Consider the following 23,275-nt stretch of genomic DNA (forward strand, 5'->3'; position numbering starts at 1 on the left):
CCTTTCTCTCTTATAATACAACTAATATACCCATACCCTACAAGCATACGAATGACATTCTCTTTGTTATTTCTTTAGCATTCTAGCATTAAACTTTGTCCTTTATTTTATTTTATTTCCAGTAGCGCATGTGAGAGGACGTCGTTCTTCTTGAAAGAACCTTTGAAATTTGCATCGTGGCATGAGTTCTGTCATAGGATTATTAGTTAACGGAGATATTGTAGTTTCAGCTTGGTTTATGAGCCACTTTAAGAATTGGTTCACAATTCGAGTAAGTTAATTTAGATAAATTTAAAATAATGATGTTTCAAGAATTTTTCTAAAAATAAGTTAAAAAAAAATTGTTTTAAGTTAAATTAGGTTTTCACTGAGTCGACTAGGTTGCAGATTGACTCTCTAGTTAATCGAGTCAAATCAAGCCAGCTCTAGATTATTTCTTTAAACCCGGTCCGGGTCAGGGGACAAGTTAGTTGAGTTCTGGATCGACTTACCAGGCCGGTCGGGTTTAATAATTATGGTGAAAACCCAATCGACCTGATATGATTTAATAATTGTGGTGAAAAGTACACTAAGAAATAGGAGTGTTAAAAAAACTGGTTCATTTATAATATTTGTATTATTTGACCCGACCCCACCAGTCAAAATTAGATAATATAGTTATTACAGATGATAGTGGGTCAAAAACCCTAAAAATAAATATGACAGGTCGGATGGTGGGTCGAGATTTTTAAAACCCAGCCAACCCATATACCTCATAACAACAAACTTAATTTGTTGTGAAATTTGATGTATTAAGCCTAAATTATTTGTTACAAATTAAAATAGGCTATGAGATAATTTATTAAGCCTAATTCTTATTTTTAATTAATCTCAACCCATAAAAATTAGCAATAATCCAACATGTGGATATCTGTAATATTTATACAAAAATGAGCATAATATAATATATGATTGGATCATGTTTATATAATTTATAAAATACTAAAAATTAAATTGAATATAAGTATCCAAATATACTTAATTATGAACACCCCTACTTACAATTCCTTTCCTCAAGTTAATTACTTGATATTTGCATGCAATAACACATTCCATATTAGTATTTGCTCCAAGAATCTGTGAAATTAATCGGCACTATTAGGCATTTATTAGTCCAATGATAGTATTTTATAAAATAGTAAAATAATTAGTAATAATTAGCTAACATCCAAAGGGCCGAAAGCAAGCACAATTAACATTAATTTTGCTAGCTAGCTAGCATACATGGATATTCTCGTTTAGTTTCAAGGGAACACCTTCTTGAACAAAATATGGCAAGATTTGTAAGAGACAAATGAAGTAAGCTATCAAGAACCGAAAGCATTGGCATCGTGGAGGCAAGATCAGTATAATAAGAAGGTGATGAAACTAGCAAGAGAAACAATTTGGGAGAGAAAACACTGTCAGCCTCGTGGTAATGTCTCCTCTCACTATATAACCAAATCGACACTTTGAATCTTACCTGCCCCCATTTGTAAAGCACCAAAAATCCCATTTAGATCATACATGCTTTGACTAATAGAGTTTGTTCGGCAACCCGATGACAATCGTATTTCAAAGTATTTTTCACTCGGAAATATATCTATATGTTTTTTATCTTTTAAATTTTATTTTTAATATCAGAACATCAAAACAATTTAAAAACAATAAAAATAAAATTTAATATCTTTAAAAACAATATTTCTGCCCGCAAAAATAAACAAGTTCTAACTATCTATTATACTTAAACTAAATCATTTCAAATCTTGTGCAATTCTACACGTATACTTTGGCTATCCTAAGAAACCTAGTGTCACTTTGCAACTTAATTATGGAATCCAATTACCATCTCTAATTTCCAATTTCAATCACGAGGACTTACATGCAAACATTTTATTTTAACTCTCCTTCCCCCATTTCGAGGAATACATGAATTAGTTTAGCTGCCTATGATTTGTCTCCTCACGGATCCTTGTAGAGGACACCAACCTCTCACGTGATTGGTCCAATGAAGTGGGTCTTTACCACTTCAGATTAGATTATTATTACAGTTGTGTTACGTTGTGACAGTTCGCTACGTGTCACGACAAAGAACACTCCATGATCTCTTGTCGGACCAACACGTGTCCCAAAGGGGTCGGGTTGACTTTTCTCTCTGCAAGAATCCATTTCCAATTTCAGAAAAAACTCCCCATTAATCCATGGTTAAGAATAAGATTAGAGAAAGAGAGAAAAGAAACCCATGAAAATATATAGGAAATCTACGAAGAACCCATCAATCTCTTCCATTCATAATTTCCAAGTGGCATCTTTTTTTAAAAAAATTATTTTTCCTTTTTTCATAGCACATTTTTTTGAATCTTATTATACCGTAAACTATTATGATATTTATCTTAACTATTTAATTATTTAATGAGTAAAGTAGTGAGATATTTACAAGCAAAAAGTTTTTTAAAAAAAAACAAAAGGAATTAATTTTCTATTGCATTCTAAAAGTACAGTTTAAAGGCATTGTTTATTTTTGCTAACTTCTTTTAAAAAGCATGATTTTTTTTAATATTTTTGAAACATTTTGATGAATTAATATTAAAAATAAAAAAAATATTATTTTAATATATCTATAAATAAAAATCACTTTCAAAATAAATATTTATCACAACTGAAAGTAAAAGTAGGTCTTACTCCATCTGAACCATGTGATTGGTTGACATGAATTATTTTTGACCATTTACCACCTACATTTGAGTCTGTGCAGCCCAGAAAGCTGGGGAAGTTTCGTCCTAGTATCCTGTGTGTGCATGTTCATATCATTCTTAAGTGTGTGGTTCGTGTGATTTTACGTCAATTATTCTAGGATTAAGAAATCTTAAGAACACAATGAGCTACGTGAAGGATGTTGTTTGGCTTTATATAGTACAAAATTAAGGTTTGAAATACAAGATTAAGATCAAGATATCCTGCTAATACAAGTTACATCTACCCCCCGGCAATCGTCACCCAGCTCGTCACTGCAACGCTTTGCTTTAAACCCAAAAGTTTTGATTTGCTATTTAAGTTTATTAATTATTAACCCCTCGAGATGCGAGCAACAATGGAAGAAGAATGAAAAGGTGAGTTAAGGATCGCATCAACCAAGATAGCTTAAAGAAATGAAAGCCATGTGGGTTATCGCATCTACGCTAGGTGTCTAGGGTATAGTAACCAAACTAGACCCTGCTAGGCTTACTAATTCTGGAAGGTTTACACAGTTCGGCTAACATAAACTAAGAACTTGTATGATGTGGAACCTCAATCACCCAGGAATTAAGGTGCATGGTGGCCATCATAGAGTTTGACTAGCTCGGATTTCATTGGATCTCCTGCTAATTAATAAACAAAAGTGTCTTGCATTAAGACTAAGCAAGTGTTTCGTCTTGCTCGAAGGTCACTGAAACCTCATGAAGCAAAATATATTATCCTATAATCATGGAAATAAAACTTTGCAGCCTCTGTCTCTCAAAGACAATGAGTGCACCCTTCATTCCTGGCCGCTAAATAGGACCTTGTTGGTGGCACTGAATTACACAACAAACACATATAATCTTTCATGTAGTACTGATAACCTAGCACTGCTGTAATGCAATAGCATGAAATGATGAGATTTGCACAATCTGCTAAGATGGCAAAGCAGTGGCATTGGGTATATGCTAGTTTGAATCTTGGACCATGAAGTATTTGGCAACGCAAAGAAATAGAAAGGAAACATTCAAGCACAAGATAGTTATGGACATTCAAGTTTTCTCAACTTCTTCATACAAGTGACAAACTAAACAAAGAACCATGTTATGCCTAACCTCGCATTGAGCACATGAGTTTCTGCAGATATCGGCAGTCTTCCGATTCAAGGTTATGCCTAACCTAGCAATCAAACAATTGAACTTGATTAAATTTTGTGGTCATAGTTATGTTAATCAGCCCAGTAGTTAGTTGAGTTGGCGACTCGGTGTATCTCTCGCCACAAATCATCGTCACAGAATCAAAGGGTGTGAGCCTGTAAGATGGGGGATGGTGAGACCAGGTAAACCAAACTGCATCGTGGAAATAATTCACGTGCCATCCAAAGAATATGATCAGTAATTAACACATCTTTGGTATAAGAGGTGAAGTTGACACTTGTGCTGTAGCATGATACATGCGATGCTCTAGCTATGATCATAGCTATAAAGCTGGTAAACAAACAGAAAGAATAAAGAATTTCAGATAAACAGGGGATATTTTATTCAAGATTAAACACCAAGCAACTGTCATCCCACAACTACCATCTCTCTTTCTTGTATAGCCTCCAATTTCAATTTAATAAAACTAACACTCTTTGCAAGTTGCCAAGTATATATTGATTTTGAATGTCAGCTAGATCAAGGTATGGAAAAGCTCAACAGCTGATCAATTTGTTGCAAATTATTTCTTTCTAATCCTACAAGATTGTGACCAATTGGCTTGTTCATTGACGTGACAAATAGTTGCTAAGGATTTGGCTAGTTCAGAAATCCAAGTTCATCGTCATGTATTTGTATCTCCCATTGGTGCATGCATTTGTTATTGCATCTAGCTATCAATTAGCGCCCACAGCAAGTGCGTACTGATGGTTTTTTCCACTTGCATGCAGCTCTCTATGCTGTTGCCAAAAACAAAATTTAGTCGCTCACATGCAATCCCTATGATTGGCAAAATTGACTCTTTATCCACTGACTATTCAAATTATGTTTCTAAACATGATCCCGATAATAAATTTAAATTATTTATGTTACTAACTACCATCCATTGAGCTCAAATATTATTCCCTTGCGTTTAAATCGACTCTTCAAAAAGGCTCCTTGCACCATGCTTTTGATCACAACCAATGAAAAGTAAATCTTTAGTTGTCCTCTAGATTTTTAAATGAACATGAAGTTACAGACGACCCATTTCATCCATGTCTGTTGATTTCTGCAGAGCCAATACTTAGAAACTATTAGCCTAAAAGCAGTGGCATCTTGCTTATCAGTTAGAGCGAGAATAGAATAGCCATCTGTACGAGTGTCTGGCGTGAAAAGCTTAAATCAACCCTATTAATGTTAACGTGTAGCTAGAAAATAATTATTCACCAACATAAAATAAGGTTATATCTAGATGTATTTGATGGGGCTAATGTCAATCTTTATGAACAGTCGGTAAACTCAAAGGGGAGTTTTTCTCATTCATAAAATAGATTTTATAGCACAGAACGGAAAAGCAAATGTATCATCATAATTTGTTGTCACCATGGCCTCAGAAAATGGTATATGTTTATGTATATATAACTTCATTTTATTGGATGAAAATGGCAATAACCAATGTCAATGATGACCAGCAGACTCATGCAATTGCTAACAACTTTTTACTTTTAACAGTTGTTCGTTGCTAGTCTTTTGAAAATAATTAAGTTAATAGGACTGTTATGTTTATCGCTATTTCTTTGCTTAACAAACTGATTTCCTAGCAGACTGTGTGTGCAAATCTGATTCTATTATGATGTATAAATTGCAAGACAATGATCAATAAAATTAAGCCTTCTCAGTAGATTCAAATATCAATCTCTAGTTGTCTTTAATATTTTTTAAAAATACCAACAGATTGGTATCGAAGTGATATTCTTGAGGACCTATGAGATTAAAAGAGCAAAAAAATATCCTATGTTAATGTTAATGATCCGTTGGAAGCTGTTGAACAAGAGTATGAAGTTCTACCTCTACCAAACAATCCAACACTTGCACAATAAAAATTCATAAAGAGAGGAAGCAAAGAAAATCAAAGGTAATTAAGAGCAAGCTTGTTATACAAAACACACGACCTTTGATCAAAAGCTTTTCAAAGAACTTGATAAAATTATTATTTCTAAAGTGAGGACTGGAAATGGAGAATGAATTGCAGTAAAAGACAAAGAAACAGAGGCAACTGAAGGCCATACGAGTTTGAAATTAATTTTTGATGTTTTATATGTTCTTGAAATTAATCAACACTTGTTTAGTGTCACTCAATTACTTGAAAAAAAAGCTATAGAGTGTTATTCCAAGGAAAAAATTGTGTGATTAAAGATGCATATTAGAGGCATATAAGTAATTAGAGTCTAGATGAAAGGCAAAAGCTTTCCCTTGGATTTGAAGAAAGAAGAGCAAGTTGCAATCCAAAAAAAAAAACAATTTAGTGCTTTAGCACAAAAGATTGGGGCATTTCCATCATTATGCTATACTCTTCATGAAAAAGAACAAGCTAGTGAAAAACTTGCTTGAATTAGAGGAAGAGCTTCTTATATATGCTGTTTGTCAATATAGAAAACTATCAAGTTTTCATTTTTGACAAAGCAAGGCCTGAAAAGCCACACAGAAAATGCAATTATTACATAAAAGATGTTGGGGGACCTATGAATACATCATCACTGAATGACTGATATAGAATTGTCCCTTAGATTGATAATTTGAGGTTTTGAAGAAGTTTGCAACTTGACCCAATAAGAACCTTACCTTAAAGAACCAAAGTTATATGCAATTAATCACCATACCCTATGCCTATAATAAGACGCGAATGAGAAGTATAAATCATAATGAAGTTGATCAATCATTCAAAGAGTTTGCAATTTCAATCAAGAACTTAGTATGAGAATTACTTAACCACACAAAAAGAGATCACAGTATGCGTTAACTTGTAGATAAAATTTATAAGCTAATAAAAATCTTTACATAAGAGTATTTAGATGTAAACCCTAAAACTAATGGGTTAGACATGCACCTAATTAAAATAAAGCTCAAACTAATTAAAATTAGGTTTAAAATAATAAAAATAAATAAAACAATAGTCTAAGATTATTTTTCACCCTTTGCCACATATGATAGTACATACTCAAGAAAAATAATTATTGAAGAATCCTTGTTGAACAAAAGTGTGATGCCTTGTAATATAAGAATTAATTTCTAACCAATTAATTATTTTTGTTTGATATGAAATCCTTATAAAATAAGTAAGCCAAAGGCTTCTACATAAGTTCCCAATAGCATTAAGGACTCCTTGTAGTGAATGAAATCCATAACTCTTAAGAAAACAATGTCTTTTCTGTTTTTGTACTTTGTTGGCAGATTTTAGACCCAACTTCAAACACATCATTCTCTCTTGTTCGGATGAATTAGCAAACCTACCATATATTGTTGGAAAGGTACATCTATCCAGTTTCCAACCCAATTAGAATCGCATTCAAACCTTTTATATAGCACTATTTATGACCCGGGAAGTAGACATAGATCCAGACTAGCAAATTTGAACATTTTTAACCCAACCCTCTTGACTTAGCCCATTGAATTTTTTTTGAATCCACTTCATTTTAGGTCTTAGAATAGACCCAAATGGACACTCCTAATGGATCATTTGATGATGTAGCTAGGATCACATCAATGACAATAAATTTTATACTGCTTTCATTGATGATTATACAAGAATATGTTGGATTTATTTTATAAAACTTTAATATGAGGTCGTTGACATCTTCGAGAAATTTAAAGCTTGGGTTGAAACTCAAAGTGGATACAAAACACAAGTGATAAGGCCTGACAATGAAACTGAATACACATTTGGAAAATTTAACAAGTTTTGTGAAGATACAAACATTGAACACCAGTTGATTGCACCTTACACTCCTCGATATAATAGAGTTGTAGAGAGAAAAAACAGGACAATAATGGAGATGACAAGTAGTTTTGTTTATGATAAAGGGTTGCTAAAGAAGTTTTGGGCTGAAACAATAAACATTGCAATATTTCTATTAAATAAACTGCCAACAAAAGCATTACAGAAAAACTCCATTTGAAGCATGGTATGGCTACAAACCAAAGTTAATCTGAAAACATATGGTTTCATGTGTTTCTTTTACATTCCATAGGTTAAGAGAAACAAGTTGGATAAAAAAACAGAACTTGAAATCTTTGTAGGCTATAACTCAAATTCAAAGGCCTACAGGATCTACTTGCCACAAACTAATAAAGTGATTGTCCACAAGGATGTAAAATTCTTAGAGTTAGATTACTAGAGTTAGGAAAATGAGAAGAAGCTTGAATTTTGAAAGAGAATAAGGACGTGCGTGATGAACATGTGAAAGGAGCCAAATCACTCTATAATATTTATTATAATTGTAATGTTATAGTAATGGAACTTGCAAGATATGATAAAGTTGCAGTTAATCATAAATGGATAGTTGCAATGAAAGAGGAGCTCGAAATATTTGAAAAGAACCAAATGTAGAAATTGATGGATAGAACTAAACACAAGAAAGCTATGGAAGTCAAATGGGTTTACAAGACTAAGTTAAACTCTGATGGTTTGTAAACATGTATAAGGCAAAACTTGTTGTTAAAGGATATGCATGAATGTTTGGGGTAGATTTTTCAGAAACTTTTACCCCAATTGCCAGGTTGGATACCATAAGAATGTTGTTGGTTCTTACTGCACACAAGAGTTGGGTAGTATATGATGTCAAGTCAACTTTTTTTAATGGATACTTAGGAAGAAATTTTTGTTGAGCAAAATTAAGGATTTTTTTTGTAGGGACAAGAAGAGAAGGTATATAGATTAAAGAAGGCCTTGTATGGTCTACAACAAGTGTAAAGGTCCTGGAACAATAGGATTGATGCACACCTGGTAAACTTAGGCTTTTAAAAAAATATGAGAGAGATTAAGCTTAACATATCAATGCATTGTTGTTAAAAATGCGTTTTAACTCGTAAAATCGTATGATTTTACGAGTTAAAACCCATAAAACGTGTAGAAACGGAAGCAAAACTCGAAAATCATCAAAATCGCATAAAACCGGGTCAAACTCGCAAAAAACGGGTCAACTCGCAAAAAAGGTTAAAAACATTACGTTTTCACGAGTTAACCAAAATGTCACGGCCACCGAATGGAAAATTAGAAATCCAAATTTTTTTTGACTCAGGGACCCTCCCTGAGCACTAATCTATTTTGTTTCCCAATTCCCACCCGAGTCCCCGACCACCCTCTTGTGACTTCGTCCCTGTCTCACTCTCACACTCTCCCTGACTCCAGAGTCCAGACTTCGTCCAATCATTCCCCTCCCTATCTTACACTCTCCCTGTCCCTGACTCCCTTCCCCTTTTCCCTTTCCCCTTTCCCCAGCAAATTAAGAAATCACTTTCTCCCGATCTGGAGCGTTCTTGGCGAGACAAAGGTAAGAATTGATTCCCAATCCCAAGCTTTGTTTTTTTCTGTCTAATGGTGGTGATTAGAGACAAAAAAATGATCTGGGTATGCTGTGAATCTATGTTTATCTTCTGGGTATTCTACAATTAAGTGGTTTGCTTCTAGCCTTTGGGTATTTTTTTCGGAGGGGGAGTGGTGCACTAGTGCTGCAGTCTGCACTGCTGCTAGTAATTTATGCTCTGTTTGATCTGGGTATGCTGTGAAGTGTGAATCTATGCTCTGTTTGATCTTGCTTGCTTTAGTGTTGCAGATTTCAGCGAAGCAAGGAAGCAACAAAGCAATGAAGCATTCCAATTTCCAGGATTATAGGTATTCTGTAAATCCAAAAACTGCAACCTTTAGGGCAATTGATGCACCTGTTTGGAATGCCTTTTGCATTTAATTTATCTAGGCTTTTTGTGTATTACTGGATAGGTGGTGATAATTGATAATACAATTGATAATACAATTTAACTTTTGAGCTTGAATGCCCTGGTAGCCTATAATTGATAATACAATTGAAAAAAAATGCTTACTTTCACAACGTTATCAACATTGGCATCAGAAGCATGACAGGCTGCTCTCAGTCTCTTTTCCATGTTAGGTATAGTGTTTGAAGTTTGAACATCTAAAGTCTGCCTCCATAAATGCATTCCTCTTGTAATCCTGCATCAGAAGCCATATTTAATCCACACGCACATGTAAAAGAAAAAAAAGTCCACTAGCTATTTTTCTCTTTGATAAATGTTTTAGCTTGTTTGGTCTCTTTGTTGTGTACTCCTATAGCTCTGCTTTGCTTTGCTATTTTGGACTTGAATATGTGTTGGTTGGGAGGTTTTTGGCGATCATGAAGATTGATAAATTGAACATGGATGTGAGGAATAATGAGCGATTTTGATGACTATTTTAGGAATAATGAGGGAGACAAAGGTAATGAGAGTGTGTTTAGTTTACATGACATACCTACAGATTATTTGTTTTAGGTGTGTTAACTTTTAGTTATTGAAATATTATGGACATGTATGAATTTTTATTTGAATTATGTATTTTAGAATGTTTGGATATTTGTATTGTTTATTTTACTTTTATTTCAATTATGTATTTTAATATGTTTGGATATTTGTATTGTTTAAAATATTTTACTTTCGATTTTATGATTTTTAGTTAAAAAATTTTACTTCCGATTTTACGATTTTACGATTCGAGTTTACGAGTCGAGTTTAAATTGTATGTTCCGTGTCGTGTCAAAAAAGCGTTTTTGACAACCTTGTATCAATGTACTAGAGAAAAAAAAAGTATAATAAAATAGGAACCATTTCAAATAAGAAAATAAAATAAAAAAATGAGATATATATAACCTGAAGATATCTCTTCAAAGAAAAATAAGATCTATCTTTGAGTTGATTGAAGAGAATCTAAACCACGAACACAATTCTTTTCTAAATCTAGACCACTCACTGCTCTGATATTGAAAAAACAAAAGAAGCAATCAGTAGAAAATTGAGCGAAAATCAAGATAATAAAGAAAGCCATAATAAATAAGTAAGAATCCAATCGGGAAGCTTTGAAAGATAGAGACTAATGAGGGGACTTGAGAATCTAATCTTACAAAGCATAGAATGAGAGGGATTAGGGGAGACAAAAGCTTATACACAAATAAGCTATTAGGATGAGTAATCTTAGCTTTGTGTGCATTAGTTGGTCCAATCAAAGCTTTAAAAATTTGACTTTTTTTTCTTTTTTAAAAATCTAGTTTTTCAATTGTTTGGATGAAGAAATTAATATTGTATATGAATAAAAAGTTTTAGTTCTTTTTAGACTTTATTTTTCTAAAAAAAAAATATATTATTCAATTTATGAATAATCTCTCGTTTTAAAATTTTGACTTTTTTTTTCTCTTTTTTTTTGGGAGGGGGGATAACTTGTTGAAGTTTGGTCATATCCAAATGTCCATAATACACTATGGGTGCATATCTAAATTGTTTAATTGAAAGCTTTTTACAAAATCTGGTATAAAATGTTATTCCTTCCGTCCAAAACGTTAAAGCAATCCAAATTAACACAAAAGAAATACGAACATAAGAGAGAAGGAGGATAGAGTTCTCATTAATCTGTTTATTCTGAAGTGTTTGTTTTAACCTAAATACAAAAATATTATATATAGGTTAAACTAAAAATATTATTCTACCTTTAATAAATAAAATAAGATAAATGTAATATTTAACTTCTCCCCTCAAACTCACGATGCGACAACTATAAACATCGAGAGTTTTCCAACTATAAAACAAAAATGAGAAATGGAATGCGACTTGGTAAATAAATCTGCAATCTACAAGGAAGAAGAAACAAATGGCAAAGTAATGGTGTCATACTTGAGATGATGATGAGTAAGATGACAATCGATCTCAATGTGCAAAATATAAAGAACAACTGCTTAGTGAACAGTAGCAGGAGAAGCAACAAACCGACTAACAACATGAACAACGTATGCAATATCTGAACGAGTAATAGTGAGATATATCAAACTCCCAACAATAGTAAGTATAAAGTAGGATCTGTTAAAAAGGTAAAACATCAGAAGGAGAATACATTGCGTTAACTTCAATGAGAGTATCTATAGTCTTGTTATCAGTAAGTCTAGCCCACTCAAGAATATTTGCAACATATTTCGACTGAGAAAAAGATAACCTCTAGGTGAGTAAGCTACCTCAATACCAAGAAAATATCAAAGATAACCCAAATCCTTCATTTCAAACTATCTAGCCATCTTTGTTTTCAAAACTAAGATACCATTAATGTCATCACTAGTAATAATCATGTCATCAATATATAAGGACAAAATGATACGACCTGTATTAGTGCACTTAACAAAAAGAGCAGAATTATGACTATTAGAAACAAATTCAAGAGATGAGATCACAACAAAAAATTTCTCAAACCAAGCACAAGGTGCTTGTTTGAGACCATATAACTTTTTCTTGAGCTTACAAATATACCTAGAGTCATCTGAAACACCAGAAGGAGGTGCCATATAAACTTCTTCTTGAAGATCTCCATTCAAGAAGGCGTTTTTAACATCAAGTTGAGAGATATGCCATTAATAAACTGAAACTACGATAATAAGAGTACAAAGAGTAGTTATTTTTGTAATAGAGATAAATGTCTCCTTATAATCCATACCATACTGTTAAGAGTATTTTTTTGCAACAGGCATAAGGTGCTTGTTTGAGACCATATAACGCTTTCTTGAGCTTACAAATATACCCAGAGTCATGTGAAACACTAGGAGGAGGTGCCATATAAACTTCTTCTTGAAGATCTCCATTCAAGAAGGCATTTTTAACATCAAGTTGAGAGATATGCCACTAACAAACTGAAACTACAACAATAAGAGTATGAATAATAGTTATTTTTGTAATAGGGATAAATGTCTCTTTATAATCCATACCATACTGTTGAGAGTATCTTTTTGCAACTAACCTAGCTTTGTAACGCTCAATTGACCCATCAGAATTAGTCTTGATCTTATACACCCAACGATAACCAACAACACTTTTACAAGGAGGTAGAAGAACTAAATCCCAAGTATTTATCTTATGCAAAGCAGAAAGTTCATCATTCATATCTTGCTATCAAAGAGGATCAAGAATTACCTTTTTATAGAAAGAGGGCTCAGAGAGACAATAAATAGAAGCTAAAAAAAGTAAATGATGAAGAATAACAAGAATAAACAAAATATGGTAGCTTTGTAGACTTACAAATATGTATGGATTGGCATAAAGGTGGATCCACAATCTCAGATAAAGCCTGAGAGGCTGTAAATGAGAATGGAGCTTCAGGTGTGTTAGAGAGTAAAGTGTCAGTACCTGCAGATTGATGAGTACAAATTGGTCGAACATGGGGATGAGTATCTAAGGTACTAGGAACGTGAGATGATAAACTATCAGAATTCTATATAAAAAAAAGGATCTATACGAATAAGATCAGATCTAGTCAGGCTATGAGTAGTGGATGGAATAGAAAAAGAAAGGTACATGCTCAAGAAAGACAGCATGACGAAATAAGATCAGGTCTAGTTAGACAATTCTTGTGTAAGGCTTATTCTGATGATTAAAAAATAACTTAAATGGTACTGCTAGTATAAAGGGATTTGAAGCAGATAGAATCCATTTTCAGAATAAAACTGAAGATGTATTTCTTCAGCCAATAGCTCACTGACAACAATTAACAGAAGGCAGTGGAGAATGATGCAAAATTAAACCTCTAAGTCCTTTAAAATCACTGTGAAGTATTGTTAAAAACTCTACCAATCATTGTTGCTCTTTAAGATCAATATATATACCACATGCCTTTAATTCTGTCGATTCTGTAAGAGCCAATTAATCCTAAAGATCTGTCATAATGGAATAAAACTCATGAATACTCATATTCTTCTAATGAAGAGCTCGTATGTCATTCTCTAATTGATACTACTTTGCAAAATTTGATTACATGAATAACCTTTGCAGATGATCTTAAACCTCATTTGTTGTCTTATACTTCGCCAACTACGTACCTATGGAATGCTTAACAGAATTGTTAATCAAAGTAATAATCTTTGTATTGTTTGTTTTCCAAATATCTATCAAAATCGCATCCCCCTCCTCGGTATTCTTGAGTATCACATAAGTTTCACTAACATATTCCCACATCTTTTTACCCTTATGGAAATTTCTCATTTCATAACTCCAATACGAATAATTCTTTATATCCAATCTCACACTCACAGACTGAAGTGAATCATCTCTTTCAATAGTCATAATCAACAAACAAAGAAAACCAAAATGCAAAAGCAGGGAAAGACAAAAATACCAAATTGCAGAAACTGAACAGATATCGCAGAAACTAAACAAATATTTTCTCGAAGTTATACAATTACTCCAAAACAAAAAATTGCAAAAACATAACGAAATAAAAAATTATAGAAGCTGAAGGGAAGATGAAATACCAAATTTACAGAAACTGAACAAATATCACTTTAAAAAAATTAACAAAAAATCAGCTCTGTTTGAGATTAAGCCTCGTTTCATAAAATCAGCTCTGATACCATGTTAAAACAATCCAAATTAACACAAAAAAAAATACGAACATAATAGAGAAGGAGGCTAGAGTTCTCAGTAATTTGTTTATTCTGAAGTGCTTGTTTTAACTTAAATACAAAGATATTATATATAAATTAAACTAAAAATACTATTCTACCCTTAATAAATAAAATAAGATAAATGTATTATTTAACACAATATAACCCTTCTTTTTTTATTTAAATATCTTAAAATATTAATTTTTTTATTAAAAAGTAAAAAAATAAATTAAGTGCTAATTTTACTACTTTACTACCACTCTTTAAAAATTGAATTTACATTTTTTTAAACTACATTAAACTTTAAGGAATAGTGTAGTAAATATAATAAAAAAGATATAAATTGACATAATATTTAGTGCAATTTCATAACTTGTGTGAGAAATTTAATAAAACTCTCTGTTTACAAGACGGCGGGAGTATGTTAAAAACTTTAAACCCTTAATAAAAAAGTTGAAAAAATAAAACTCTAAACCCACCATTTGGATGTGAGCTTAGATTTTACTGACACGAGAGATGCTGTAAAGTCCTTAGACAAGACAAGAGCTCGAAATATCTAAAATCAAACAAGAATGACGACAGAAACAAGCGAAATAAGGAATTCACAGAGCATTCAGTCATTACATGCAAAATATCTATATATTTGTTTTGGTGATGGAGCAGTCAAACAGATGAAGAATAAATTAAAAGGTTTGCAGTTAATAATATACAAAGCAAGTCGCAGCAGTATAATAAACACACAACATTGCATTCTTGTATCACTCTGCAGTCTGCACTGTTCAGAGACCAGTTACAAGAGCTTATTTACCCGCATTCGCAGAGCTCAATACAACAGTTCATGCACTCAAAGCAAGCAAGGGCGGCACAGAGCTGGGAGAGGACAATAGCGCATTGATTATTCATATATGAACAAGTTTGAATGAAGCACATGCAACAGCAGCGCTCCACCACCCTGCTACAGCAGTTTGAAGCAGCATTGAACATCTCAGTTGCATCAGATGACTTTGTCTCCTCAGTTCCTGGAGGAATGTTCTCAGCTGTTGCACTCAAGTTGCCAAAGCCAACGCATAGGTTCCCTAACATGATTTTCGTCTGTAAGTCCATTTTCTTAAGGGGGTTGATCTTGTTGAACACCTGTTTTCATAGATATAAAGGAAATTAAACAGACGAGCTTCAGGATTTGCAAACAATCTCCTAAGTAATATTTGAGATTAATTTTTTGTTTTTTTTAAAAAAATCATAAGCACGCTTCCATTTAAGACAAGAGTCATCGAGTAATGCAAGACAAGAGTGCAGGCGCTGCTTGATAAAAAAATGCTGGATCATAGACGTCACATTTGTTATTCGAATTGAGAAACTTGTCTGCTTGTTGTGTATACTTAGAAGAGAGAAAGTAAAGAAATTCTTCCGAGAATTTAAGCATAAGTTTTAGGAGTTAGGCAAGTGCTTACATTCTGTATCAGAATTGTTTCCGAGGCTTTCTCTTCTCTAAGAGTGTGATGTAAAACCATGAGGGTGTATTCAGATGGAACCCCAGATTGTATGCTCATTTTTGCAACCTACAATGAAGAAGATCGAACGCATTAGGTTTGCAAGAAGGAACAATGGTTACACACATGACCACAACCACGCAATCCATGCCAACCTAGCCAGTAGAACTTTGCCCCAAACATGTTTCTTCCTCTCCCAACGTAATCACTCTGTCCTTGACAACATTAGTTCCCTTTAATTTTTTTTATAGTGTTATTGATGATCAGAATCTTAGCAAATTCAGTAGCAAACCTTCTGTTCCAGTTCTTTACTTCCTGACAACCATGCATTAGCTGTGAGTAAATCAATTTGTCTCCTTGCAACTACCTGCAGAGTTAGTTAAGAATACTTAGAGAAGAAAGCTCCAGGAACAACTTTCTTATCATGCAATTTTTAAATGATTGCTATTTTTGATAATCTATCTTACAACTACTAGGTGATGTTAAGTGCATATTTATTAAATAATGTTATGTCCAGAAGAAATATTACTCTATCAACAGGCAGATCCTTTGCCTTTTGCGCTTTTATGTCTATTGTGAACTTCCTCATGTCTGCCAAGATGCCACTTAGCTTGACAGAGTCTGGGAAGTTTCCACTATACCTCCCAGATACAATCAATGGGCATCCACATGAGAGGTCTGGGATACAAAACGGAAGCAACTGCAAGGAACTCGGAGAAGACATTATGTCAGAAACAGTCAAAAAAATTGAAGGAGATGAGAGAATCAAAACCTCCTCTGTTGAAACATGGCTATGCTAAGAGAGACTATGAACATTTTCTAGCCAGGATTAGCATAAAACAATATTCACTATCTTAAAAAGAGCACCTCAAGCGAGTCTAGAGATTCCAAAGCATCAACGGTTATATTGGCTAGAATGATTGATGATGCAGTTGCGAATAATCTCTGCATTCGAAAATCAACCGAATCTGGCCAAATAAAAGAGCAATAGAGAAATTGACTATATAAGAATCTTTCCTGCTTGACTTTACACAGTATTGAAACACAAGGCCTATTGCACCATAGATCCCCTTCTAAAAAGCAACTGAAATATAACTAACCTGCATCATAAGCTGTATCAAAGTGACCCCTCCCAATTTGTGCAAGCATTCGCAAGAAATAGTGATTACAATATGTACCTGGAGAAGTTTTTTCATTTTATAAGGTTCTTTAACAAATTGTATAAAAAGGTAATTAAGAAGTGGTGTAAGGATGCAGTATATTATTTATTTTAATATTCTGACATTTGTTGAGAAGAATGAGAAGATATATAATAAAGTCAAAGAAAGTGTTACTTGGGACACAAGCCTAGTGTCCCCTAATTGATGTGCTTTCCTTCATTATGCTAATTAGCAGTAGCAGGTAAGGGTAGTAAAAAAATGCCCGCTATAAAGCAGATATTAGGTGGATAGGCAGACCAGTTTTGATTGCCAGAGAGAAATGCCCAACTCTAGTAATCGATAATGGCAGCTCGTTTCAGCTTGTCCAACACAAAGCTGGTAAGCTTGAGCGCCATGCAGGTTGGGCTTCATTAAGCTCATGATATGTTGAAATCTGAATGTCAAGTTTGATAACAAGATAAATTGAAAAGCATTGCAAACTGAAATATGACTATCGAAACACTATGTTCTCACGTGCAAATGTGTGTTCAGTCATCAATTCTGACATTAAGTGTATATAATAGGCAACTCCAGATATGACAGATCAAAGAGATCAAGACAATAGGAGTCAAACAACTGAAGGTAAAACTGAAGCAACAAAATCTTACCTATACCAAATGTACATATGCGAAGAGAAATCGATCCCCCGCTTGTGAGAGAACCTTTGACAAAATTGCAAATATCTCTTTCATCTTCAACAGCCCCATCAGTGATGAGGAAAATGAGAGGAATTGAATCAGTAGTTTCAGCCAACAGCTTTAAAGCCTAAAACATAACACGTTACAAAATAAAATCTGTAAGATTCTTGAAATGAGTATCTTGTTTAGAGATGTGAAAGTGGAAAATGAAGCATCTAAAATATGTCCAGTGTAGGAAAAAAAGAGCAATGGGATCGGGCAGGAAGGACCCTAGGTAGTGATTTTCATGCTCTACATGGCATATGGTTACTTATAGAGAGGAAGGCAGACAGTGTATAAGCCAGAGCTGGCTACAAAGGAAATACCTGTTCGAGGGGGGCTAAAATGTTGGTGCCACCATCTGCAGTTAAGTTATCATTAAGCCACTGAGTAGCTTTTAATATTGCTTCTTTAGTTGCCTGTTCCATTAATGATGAGAATAAGTAGGTCTCCACATTGAACGCTATAATGTTGAAAGAATCTTCTGGGTTGAGCTTCTGGAGAGATGACAATAATCCATTCTTTGCACTCTCGAAAGGATTCCCTTTCATGCTTCCACTGATATCAATTAAGAATATCACTTCCTTCCTGAAAGCCTGACAGATTCACAAACATGAAGTAGGAGCAGTCACATAAATTTGAAACTTTAATAATGAAGCCTTGGTTCGGACTTCAGAGACAAGAGTGTTTGGTCCTTTGAGTTCATATATATGGCACCAAAATGAAACAACAACAAAAGTAGGCAAGTATTCCTCTAACAAGAACATTTTCTTTTCTATTAGCAGTGTTTTGTGCCTTCATTAGTTTACTTTCAGTTTATTAGCTTTTGGTGGCCATATTCTCCTCCTTTTTGGCACGCCATTGTTCCAGTGACAAGAAAAATTCTGTCCTCTGTAATTTGCGCGCCAAAACTTCTGGCATGAAGGGTTTTTTTTTATATAAGAGAAGGAGAGTAAATTATCCTTACAGACCACTTGTCTTTTATTGGAATGAAATACTTTAGAAAATAAATAATCATGCAGAAAATTTATGGTAACGAACTTTCATGCTCTGGTTGTCTCCAGGAAATAGATAGCAGCAAAACATTTGTCTGTCATCAAAATCTCGTAAGAATGGGGACTGCAAAAGCACACCACCAAATAAATCCTTGGAGTAGACCTGTGAACACAGCAGTCAACCACAATAAGTGTTGGTATGGCTCTCTGCACATTTTGTATATTCATTGTCTGACCATTAAATACACATGGCAATACTATAGAAACAAATATATCTGGGAAAAAAACAGCCAGGGGTTCAAGGTCTTACGTTGTAGGAAAAACTGAAGTCAGCACTTGACCAAGTCAGTACTTCTGCATCATATAAGAAACCCATTTTACCAACTTCACGCCTGAGCTCCTGTCAAACCATAATCACCATCTCACTTCCTTTGTCTTGTTACCAGAAGCTGATTGAAACATTAAAGCCTACAAGAATGGCATACCTTTAGAGCATGGCTAGCACACCTGCATAAAATTTCTTTACCAACACCAGAGTTCACATTCAAAAGTATCTTTTCCCTCTTAGAAATCTTCTTGCCGATGGGATTGACAAATGATGGAAAACTAAATGGTACATTGAGACTGAATTGACCCTCATGATATAGCAACTTTTGAGACCAAGTCACTTTGATCGAGAAAGTTGACCCTCCTCCAACCTAAACAGGAAATAAGAATTCAGATAAATATCTTAGCAAGAGCAATGTGAAACAATTCGTAATCCATAACCAGAATTAATTATGCATCAAATGCACTAGGTAAATCACCTCTGGAATTTCAAAACTATACATGCTGCCTTTTATTAAACGCCCATTCCATCCTCTGCTTACTTTTTCATTGCCATTTGCATCTTCTGCTTGGATCAACTGACTATGATAAGATCTTCCAGTAACATCAACCTCGACACCTAGAAGTGAACCCTGTTAGCCACATCATGTTTTACTTGAGAACTTAAAAAGAAGTTAATTTTAAACATTCAAGAAAAACGAGTAACGATTCAAGGAGATAATAATGCAATATGTATATATATATATGTTTTTCATTGTGCAATGGTGCCAGCAACAAGTCGTGCTTTTCATGTCAAATAAGTGCGCGTGTAGTTTTACAGTGTTTACTAATTTGGACATGAATGACTAATAATACAAACATGTGATATGTTAGGTCCTGTGTCTTTTCCAATTATATGCTCCTGTACCATTCATAAATTACGCATCACATCATAAAGACTTTTTTATTTAATTTTCTTATCGTCAAATCACCTTCTTTCTAAGCTCAATCATTTATCTAAAAACCCACTATTCCGCCAATTAATCAAACACTAACACCATCATGCCATTTGATGGATAAATATATTGTCATTATAAAAAATAAATTTTGAGTCCAAATCATTGTTTAAAAAATTCAAAAGATGGGTGATAATCTATTGAGAAATGGGTAGGGATTGCTTGCATCTATATCTAACATTCATAAATTTGATAGAAAATCAGGTTCAGATGACATGGACCAAGCTTGCTTCAAGGTCTAATATCCTTGAGTGTGACTATAAGTTGAGCCTAATTGGACGTACATCTAACGAATTACCAAATCTATTGCCCTTAGGCTTGGCTGCACACCAAATCTAATTAGGAATGAATCTAGCAACTCTCTCAACCCATCGATCTTGAGCTTGGTTGTGTGCCAAGCCCAAGTGGTAATAGGTCTCGCATGTTGCTAGACCCAACGTCCAAGGGGACTCGACTATGTACCGAGTCCAAGTAAACAAGAGTCTGGAAAGCTGCAAGATCCACTGCCTTTGGGCTTGGCACCTACCTAGTCCAAAGGGGTATGATTCTGGTGAAATGCCAGACCTAACGTTTTTGGCTTAGTTGTGTGCTGAACATAATTGGGCATGAATTTACCGAACAGCTAGAACTATCGCCCTTAGGCTTGGCCACGTGCCAAACCCAAATTGCAACCATTCTTGGGCTTGGCACCGTGCCGAGCCCAAGTGACTGTAAGTGTGGTATGCTACCAGACCCCACACCTTTAAGCCTCAAGTGATGAGTATCAATCTAGCGAAGTGTAAGATCTAGCGCCTTTGACAAGGGTTTGGCTCGCTGCCATACCCATTGACTGTGGGCTTGGCAGTGTGCCAAGCAAAAGTGACTAAAGGCTTGGAGATCATTATAAGCTCCATGTTGGGCCATAAGACTCCGTTTACTTATTCTCATGACTTTTAACATAAAATGTTAATGTTAAGAATATTCATCTCCCTATACCTATAAGTGTATAAAAATCTCCAAATGACCCACCATATTTATCATTTATTAATATTTTGTAAAAGATATTTATTCCACATTAATACTATTGAGAGAAAATAATTCTCCAGCCTTTGTATTACAACAAAACAATAAAGTTCAGGACCTATAAATACCCCTTGAATTAATCACTCGAGTAGAAAGTTCACAATTCCTATTCTTTAAAAAAAATACATTTTTAATTTCAGAATGTTTATCACTTAAAAACTAAAAAAAAAAAAAGAATAAGAATAAATGTTCTTTCACTCATTTTTTCTATTCTTAAAAAAAAGTACATATTTAATTTCAAAGTATTTATCATATAAAAACTAAAAACAAAGAATGAGTCTCAATTTTTTTGTAATAATTTACTTAAAAATAAGTAATTTTTTCATTTAAGAATCTTCAAATTCCATATAAAAAAATTGTTTTACAGGTTATAAGTTTTCTATAACAACTTAGAAGTTTCATTAAACATAGAGAGTATATTATCTTACTTGAATATACATGTAATGAACTCATAATCTATCTGCTATTCCTAAGCCCTTTGGAATTTGAAACATCAGCAGCATTTTTATTTTTATTTTTATTTTTACTTTTCAACTTATCGAATCCCTTGCTTGGTAAATTCCAGTGAGGAATATACGATCAAAATTTGAACCCAGACTGAGTATCAAATTCTTAAGAAAATCCAGTGATCAATTGTTCAACTGACACACCCATGCAATCGTTCTTATTAGAAGGTCTTGGGAATTCTAGCTTCTCATTTGTAATGAATCTATAAATTTTCCAAATTTTAATATCCATGAAAAAAAAAAGTTGATCTTCCCGAAGAAAAAATATTTAATTTCGCTCTCAAAGACATTTACATAAAATTCAGTAGCACTGATTGATAAATTATAAGCCAAAAAACCAGCATATATTAGTATATTACCTGCTCTCCCATGGGAACGGCAATGCGGACATCACATTTCCTACTCGCTTTAATACAATGCACGCGCCACGCGCCGCTAAAACAAACGTTTGCATGATCAAAACAGCAATCAATCTCCATAGCCACCGCTCCATGCATCTGCAATGGTATCAACGCCGGCGGCTCACACCGCCCATGAACGTACGGCTGATAACTAGGGACGTCTGGATTGTCCACCAGCTCCGGCTCCGGAACCACCGCATAAGCCATCACCGCAGTCGGCAAGTAACTCTCCGCCAACTCCGATGACTTCGATGACATCGACCGCGTCATCGCTGCCGATACCGCCGGGGTCATTTCCTTTCCGTAGTAAATTCTCTTCGAAAGACTCAATCCGTACTCCACGCATGTTGCGAACTCTCTCGCCATGTAGAAAAGATCTTCCCGGAGAAGAAGATCGATGGAGCTGTAAGTTATGTATGTATGTATGTATGTATGTAATAATGTAAAGGTGAGGTTTCTTTTTGAAATGCAGTTAGTAGCTGAGAGGGAAGGTGAAAAGGAACTGAAGAAGAGAACGATGGGGTGGTATGGGCTCTTTTGGAAATTAATATTTGGACAGTGCTAGTAGACCAGTGGTTTGAACACATGGAGTTCGGTGGTGTGTCTTTAATGCCTTTTTATTGAAGTGGGCGAATGACTAGACGACATGTAATGGACTTCTGGTTTTGGGTCGAAATCCTGTGTTCTGATATGTATGTTAGTCTTTTTTAGTAGCTAATAGGAACTCGCCATATGGAAGTGTCTGTTACTCATGAGAGAAATTCAGAGAGAGGACATTTTTTACCAAAAGAATTTCTGAACTTTATAACATTGATGGGGAAAAAAAAAACCTATTAGAAGATGCTTTCCAGTAATTTGAGTATGTTTAGGAGTGCTGTGAATTATATTTAAAAAAAAATTTAAATTGTTTTGATGCGTTTTATTAAAAGTAAATTTAAAAAAAAAATTATTTTAATATATTTAAAAAACTACCATATTCCCGAAAATACCTTAAAATTGGATCTTAGGATAAAAATACAGTCTGGTTTTTGTAACCGAACACAAAATACAACGAAAAAATAAAAACAAAAACAAACGGTATCTTAATCAATTACTTAACAGAGCGTTACACCTTGCTTAAAAGCCGTTTGGTAGTTTATTAAAGTCATTAACGGAGCACTAATAATAAATTAACATTATCAGCAAGTGCACTAACTCATTGACTGTCTGCCACTCTGTATCCCAGACTATAAAGCTGTCGAAGAAAAAA

The 23,275-nt window shown here is 34.0% G+C and overlaps 1 protein-coding gene across 3 annotated transcripts; it reads right to left on the reverse strand.

Moving 5' to 3' along the window:
* Nucleotides 1-14,947: 14,947 nt before the first annotated feature.
* Nucleotides 14,948-22,597, reverse strand: LOC18094710 (uncharacterized). 3 transcript variants are annotated; one of them, XR_002980990.2, is made up of 14 exons: nucleotides 21,985-22,597; nucleotides 19,542-19,694; nucleotides 19,221-19,433; nucleotides 19,046-19,135; nucleotides 18,782-18,898; nucleotides 18,067-18,336; nucleotides 17,672-17,828; nucleotides 16,965-17,042; nucleotides 16,732-16,832; nucleotides 16,394-16,564; nucleotides 16,157-16,231; nucleotides 16,020-16,074; nucleotides 15,826-15,933; nucleotides 15,467-15,508 (listed from the first exon to the last, which is right to left on the reverse strand). XR_002980990.2 is itself a non-coding variant. In XM_006369063.3 (13 exons), the coding sequence occupies exons 1-13, from the start codon at nucleotides 22,390-22,392 to the stop codon at nucleotides 15,179-15,181; spliced, it is 2,271 nt and encodes a 756-aa protein (XP_006369125.2). In that variant the 5' UTR covers nucleotides 22,393-22,591; the 3' UTR covers nucleotides 14,948-15,178. The 3 variants fall into 3 exon arrangements, 2 of the variants coding, with proteins under 2 accessions (XP_006369125.2, XP_052306017.1); XM_006369063.3 differs by lacking the exon at nucleotides 16,020-16,074 and having other exon boundaries at nucleotides 14,948-15,508; nucleotides 21,985-22,591; XM_052450057.1 differs by lacking the exons at nucleotides 16,020-16,074; nucleotides 18,782-18,898 and having other exon boundaries at nucleotides 14,948-15,508; nucleotides 21,985-22,592.
* Between the last annotated feature and the right edge of the window lie 678 nt (nucleotides 22,598-23,275).

Source organism: Populus trichocarpa, chromosome 1 (assembly GCF_000002775.5).
Source record: "Populus trichocarpa isolate Nisqually-1 chromosome 1, P.trichocarpa_v4.1, whole genome shotgun sequence".
NCBI lineage: Eukaryota > Viridiplantae > Streptophyta > Magnoliopsida > Malpighiales > Salicaceae > Populus > Populus trichocarpa.